The sequence below is a fragment of the Polyodon spathula genome, unplaced genomic scaffold (genome assembly GCF_017654505.1).
Source record: "Polyodon spathula isolate WHYD16114869_AA unplaced genomic scaffold, ASM1765450v1 scaffolds_633, whole genome shotgun sequence".
Classification (NCBI taxonomy): Eukaryota; Metazoa; Chordata; class Actinopteri; order Acipenseriformes; family Polyodontidae; genus Polyodon; species Polyodon spathula.
The window spans coordinates 195,929-202,408 of record NW_024472122.1 but is presented as its reverse complement, the minus strand read 5'-3'; the positions used below and the strand labels follow the sequence as shown (position 1 = coordinate 202,408).

Below are 6,480 nucleotides of genomic sequence, written 5' to 3'. Positions count from 1 at the left end.
ACTTAATTATTGTTTTTGCAGTTTGACTATGCTTTTCCCGTGGTTACACTGTACTACAGTTTACCCGGGTTTGCATTCATATGTTTTATTCGCTATTCTTTACAGTGCGTATGCCTTTACCATGCTTTCATTACACTTTGCTCGATTTGGTGCACTTTCATATGCCTTTACAATGCTTTAAAGGGCTTAAACAAGGGTCTAAAATTCCCACTGCCTGAATGACAAAATGTTGTATTTGTTTCTAATGCATACTCCCATATAAATGTATTCTTTTCAAATTAATATACAGAAAAACAAACACATTTTGTCTGGTTATCTTCACTGTGTCAGATACACACGGTCAGGAACCCCCGTTTGGAAATGTAGAACACGGATTAGTCAATGTGATCCGTTTACAGAAACGAACTACAAACACAACCACAATTGGGTCTCCTGTTTTAAATATTGACTTTTCTTGCGTCTATTTCTTTAACCCAGAAACGGGGCGTAGTATCGGTCTGCCTGTGCGCGCATGGCCAGCAGTGCTCTGCCGCTTTAAGAAAGGTGGTATCCTCGTCAACTCCCGAACCCATCCCCCGATCTCTGCTGCTGGCTGTGTTTAATCTCATTGTCAGCGAGTGCAACACAGCACCGACCAGAGCAGCATCAAGCACTTGAGCAGCGGCGTCTTTTACACATGGAAATCACGCCTTCACACAACACGGGCCTCTGAAATGCAGATTTGCACTACAAAAACTTTACTACCCAGATTTCCAGAACAAAAAGTGCCGGGGGACTGGAACCAGAATTAATGCGCAGCGCTCGGAAGGGAGAGCAACCACTCGTACGGGTTTAAAGTTTATCGGACCGTTTTTAATCGGTTGAATTTAGAAGATTTGAGTTTTTTTTTTAAAGAACAAACTTGCAAGCACACAATTAGCATCAAAAGACGGTTCTGTAATTTAATTCAACGAAAGATTTAACGTTTTATTATTATTATTATTACTACAGTTTAATGTAATCATTTAGTTTTTTAAAATGCACACTTTTGCAGTTAGAGGCGTTGCATTCGTGGTATTGTTTAGTGTGTTTCCACCGGGCTTGTCAGACTCCTGCCCCTCGTCTTGCGAGTGCTCCGAAGCTGCCCGGACTGTGAAGTGTATCTTTAAGGATATGGCTGAGATCCCGGCGGGTATCCCGGCTTACACGAGAAACCTCTACCTCACGGGCAACAGCATCAGTCGAGTTGGACCGGCGTCATTTAGAGGGCTGGATGATGTCACCAAACTTTCATTAAGCCATAACAGGTACGCCTTTTGTTTTTCTAAGAAAATGCCTATTTAGAAAACTTTGCTTTTGCAGTGCAAAATGCCCATACCATTTTAAAACGATCTGGTTGATTTATAAAGATAAAAAAAAAAAAGTCTCTCAATGTTTTCCTATATTTAAATTATATTTCAATTATTTTATGCCATTTTATTTGTATTTTGTTTTAAGCAATTGTGCGGCTCCTTTTTTATATGTAGTTTTATTTGTGGATCCAAATATTGCAAGTATTGATATCAGGATAGATTGTTCTTGAATATTAATTATTAATAAAAAATATATGTGAGTTTTGGAAACCGACCATGTCAAAAGCTACAGCAACTGCCACCGGCACATACACGTTAGATGGCTTTATTCTCAATTACTAAAGCTGTGGCCAATAGTTTTGCATCACCCTTTTGAATGAACAAATTCTGCTTTATAATGTCGAATGAAATCTGCAGAATAATGTCACGTTGACATATTGAATTACATACCGCCTTGTAGTTTTCCCATATACTTAATGAAAACATGTGACATTTCGAAATCTAACATGAAATACTTTACTGCTTATTATGGCTTCTGGTAGAATTGTGCATATCATTTTGTAGTTTCTTTGATTGCATGATAAGTAAAAAAAAATCTAAATTATGTTATATATAACATTTTATTTTACTTATTTATTTTTATTTTGTATTCTGTCTCAGTCCTAAAATTTTAGGTGACGCCAAACTTTTGGCCATAGCTGCAGCTATCTACATATCATTCACTTGCCAGTCTGACATAGATTGTTTTTTTGTTTTTTTTCAGAATTACTGTGATAGAGTCCCAGGCATTTGCTGCCCTGCACAACCTCCGTGTTTTAGATCTGAGTAACAACGGTCTCTCCGTCATACACCCAGATTCCTTCAACTCGGAGAACAACTCTATTCGCGATCTCAACCTCAGCCGCGCTCTTTACAACCATTCTGCAATCGGCGACCTGGCGGCGGCAATGTGCCGAGGTGGCTTCAGGAACCTGCGCAAACTGGATCTATCGGAGAATGAGATCGTCTACCTCCCGAATGGTATCTTCTCCTCCCTGACGGCCTTGAGGCACCTGGACCTGAGAAACAATTCCCTAGTGGTCATCAAGAACTCTACCTTCAGTGGCCTCGACCTGGAAGCACTGGACTTGAGACTCAACGCCATTCAGACGTTCAGAGCGGACAGCCTGAGAGAGCTCGATAGAATGGAGAGGGTGGAGATCCAGCTGAGGGACAACCCGTTTGTCTGCAACTGTGGCATCGAAGACTTTGCCGACTGGCTGAACGCTACTGCAAAAGTGGTGGATGCAGACAGGCTGGTGTGTTTTCTTCCGAAAGAACTGTACAACACCTCGCTGCTGGCTGCGCTGGACCTGGAGCTCGGGTGCCACCACAGCGAGAGCGGAGAGATCGCCCTGCAGACCTCGTACGCGTTCCTCAGCGTCGTTCTCGGCTTCGTGGGCGTCATCTTCTTGTTTGTGCTCTACCTGAATAGGAAAGGTATCAAAAAGTGGGCCAATGAAGTTCGCGATGCCTGCCGGGAAATAATGGAAGGCTACCACTACAGATACGAGATCGAGTCCGACCCCAGGTTAGGCCAGTTATCCACCTCGGATTTGTGATACTCTAACAAATCCTGTGCCTAAAGACTTGTATGTAGCCTGGTTTGTTTTCTCTCTAATGACTTCATATTTACAGGGGGGTTATTAAACTCTAAATACATTTGCATATATTCATATGTTGAAAAAAAAAACAGCATGAACAATATTTGCTCATTATTGTGTACAGAAATGTTCTTATTTTTAGCATGTTGAAATCGGAAGGACTCTGTGCTCTTTTGTGTAGCTCCACTGGTTCAACAGTGTTTCTGGCTTGAAGTTCTTAAATGGATAATGTCTTAGTAACTCAAAAAAACAGGACGCAACAGCTGGTCAAAATAAAGAGGCAGAACACCAAGGAATTTGCACAGACTGGCTTGTACATCCATCCACTAATGGGTTATTCCAACTCAACTGGACCAATAGGGGTTGACCATTTTTTTTTAGGTTATGCAAATGAACATTTTTTTTACCACCTTCCACTTGTCTTCACCACACACTTCCCTTGCAACCAACCTGGGACATGTGGTTTAAGTTTTAACCACACATGGGCACACAGGCACGTTTCACCAAAACACCAGAAATGCACATAATTGAATCACTAATCAGGATTTCTTTTTTTTAATGGAAGAGTTCTACGTTAACAAACATGTGCAGAACAACACTAAACTAGGATGTTGTTGTAGTATCCCAATGTTTTGTCACATTTCTTCCGTGAAGGAAAGTTTTATGTATATTTATAAGAATGTGCATTCAGATGTTCAGACCACACAGGTTACTAGCTTTGTGATTATGAAGATGTAGAACCCTTCTCCCTAATGTTAATAGAGTGATTATCTCTGCTGTACACTAGATGGCGCTGGCTGTGACCCGCACCGTCTACAGACCCTTTGGTTGATCTTAAGGAACAAGGAAGTCAAACAGCAAAGCCAGCATGATATTATAAGACAGCTGTTTCAGTGCAGACATCTGTCATTTTTAAACTGATTAGAGGAGTTTAAAGAAAGCGCTTTTTAGTGCTTGCCAACATGATAACAATGGAGGGGGAGTCAAGATAAAAAGTCATTTGGATCCATTTACTCTTAAAGTGTGAGAGTGTAACATTTTTAAAGACTTTTTCATGCTCTGGGTGATGTAACTGCTGAATGTGTTTCTGACTGAAATGCTTTTCTGCGTGTCAGATGTTTGTGGGATACAGAATTTCCGAAGCTGCAATTTTATTTCGTACCATGTGGGGATCTGAGATAACGTAACACCTTTTAAATAAACAGTCTTTGTTTCTACTGGCACTGTTCCTGTGTTGCTTTATGGGGGTGAATTGAATGGGAATACTACTTCATGAAGCTACACATCGCAATAGATCTGATCCCTTTGAACCGCTTCTTATATGACTTTTAACCCAGCTTGATGAGCAGTCAAACCCACATAATACCACCCTCCCCTGTTATCACCACATTGAAATGTCCTTGCCATAGTACAGTTGAAGTCAATAGGAAAAGCTCTTATAATATCACTTTGGTTAACATCAGTCACATTTATTAAAAGTAGGCGATGCTGAAATTCAGCATTATTGCAACAACAACAAATAGGAACTTCTAAAGCAATTGTGTCAAGACACTTCAAAGCTCTGAACATATAGAACACAAAAACTACTCTTATAAAACACAGGCCCAAGTTACAGTAATAATAATAATTGAATTCTAAAAATTCTAAAAATGGAATTCTAGTTCCAGAGTTTAGATGCATTGTTTGATAAACCATGTGCTCCCCGGGAAGAAAGTCCACCAATAAACCAAGATGTTGAGACGGAGAGTCACGGCTAGGACCATATTCAATGAGCAGCTCTAATACAACAAGAGGATTGCATAGTTAAAGATGTTTTATAACCATACGCACCAAGCTGCTGTTTCAAACAGCACATTCATTCAGCCCTTGTGCTTGATCAAGAGACCATGGGCACAACCGATTTGAAGTCTTCCCCAGAGAAAGCAGTCTAGAGGTGTAAGATCCAGGGACCTCTTCTCACTCTATGACCTATACACCAGCATTGTCCAATCTCTCAATGAAGGATGGTTTATCAGTGTAGTTTTAACTTTAACAGATCCAGCATGCCTTTCTGGGACTGGATTTCTGTTTCTTAGTCCTTTGGAGTATGTAATGTTTATTGTAATTAGGATCTAAGATCTGTGTAAGCTATAGATCCAGCTTGAACTGCTGTACCTATTTACTTGACTTGTTTGATGTATTGTTCTATCAGTATTAACTGCTTGCATTAGTGTCTGTTCCGCCTCTCCCCTCATTCATCAACCCATGATCTCTGGGGTCTTTGCCTGTTTAATTGACATTTTGATGTATTATTATTATGTATTATGTATAGTTTTCAAGATGCGTGTGTGTGTCTTTCCAAGTACAATAATTTAATAGTTTTGATCTGACAAAGTCGTGCTCTAGCGAGAGGTAAGAAACGTCTTGATAATCCCACTTTAAGGGCATCTTATCAGAGTTATATTAATGAATGGATTCTTGTAGTTCTTTATATTAATTTTGTATATTGTTTTTGGTTTTGAAAGCATCCTTTATTTGGAGTGATCTGTTTGGAGTACTGATCACAATCTGTACCTGGTCTGGTCTTTGTTTTTGATTGATCTGTGATATACCCTTTGAATAAAAATAAAAAAACATAGCGAGATAACTGCAACTCATCACAAGTCACATCAGCTATGGAAGTCTGGTTTCCACTGCTGCTAGCAGCATGCATTTAAGTATGAAAGCATGTTTTGTATTATTAATGAGTTCTGATCAGCAAGGTTTGGATTAGCGACAGTCTACTGTACAGAGGTAAGACTAAAAGTCATAAAAAGGCTTTTTTTTTTAAAAGTCTGTTTTGATTAAAATAACATTTGAAGTTTATGAATCCCTTTCAATTATATTTTAGAGAGGGTTCAGAAATGTATTCTCGTTTTTTAAAGCACTCTTACCCTATGAGTTTCTCTATAAACATTTCTTGACATGGTCCTTAAAGATTTGCCTGTGTAACTAGAGAGGCTGTCACTTAGCACTGAGCAAAATGTAAGGTGACTGAAGCCATTTAGCTAGAGGATAAAGCCCACAGTCAACTGCACAGCCAGGATGAGATTCCCCCTAAAGCTCCAGCATTTCAGGTATAAGTACTCTCTTTGATCTGGAGACAGCCTTGGGCTGATGGGGGAAATTGAGCTGCATTTAAACTCAGATTAGAAGAGACCATCAAAGGCAGGATCCTTCAGCCTCAGATCTCTGGAGATGTCTTTTATAGCGCTGTAAAAATAAACTATTCAATAAACCTAGACCGCCGGTGGGCTGCCCACTAGTGCTGTTCTGGATATCCCACCCCCATAGAAATGGTTCTCCTCTTTAGGTTTCAAAATCTATTTTGTAACTCTGGATTAGCTTCCGGGATATATTCACTGCTGTGTAGTGCTGGATCTTCTCTGAAGTGCAGGTGTTGGATTCCTTTTAAAGGGATTTAAAGGGATTCTACATTTTCATGATATTGCATTTCTTTCCTGTTTTCTGTCATTCTGTAGCGTTTC

At 39.8% G+C, this 6,480-nt stretch overlaps 1 protein-coding gene across 1 annotated transcript; it reads left to right on the top strand.

Moving 5' to 3' along the window:
* The first annotated feature begins 521 nt into the window (after positions 1-521).
* tpbga (trophoblast glycoprotein a) lies at positions 522-4,191 on the top strand. Its single transcript, XM_041240605.1, has 2 exons — positions 522-1,286; positions 2,095-4,191. The coding sequence occupies exons 1-2, from the start codon at positions 1,018-1,020 to the stop codon at positions 2,930-2,932; spliced, it is 1,107 nt and encodes a 368-aa protein (XP_041096539.1). The 5' UTR covers positions 522-1,017; the 3' UTR covers positions 2,933-4,191.
* The last annotated feature ends 2,289 nt before the right edge of the window (positions 4,192-6,480 follow it).

Excerpts from the sequence above, each read along its gene's own strand:
- tpbga (XM_041240605.1), top strand. The coding sequence starts at position 1,018 with ATGCACACTTTTGCAGTTAGAGGCGTTGCATTCGTGGTATTGTTTAGT. Across the intron at positions 1,287-2,094 it reads CTTTCATTAAGCCATAACAG|AATTACTGTGATAGAGTCCC; the intron begins GTACGCCTTTTG and ends GTTTTTTTTCAG.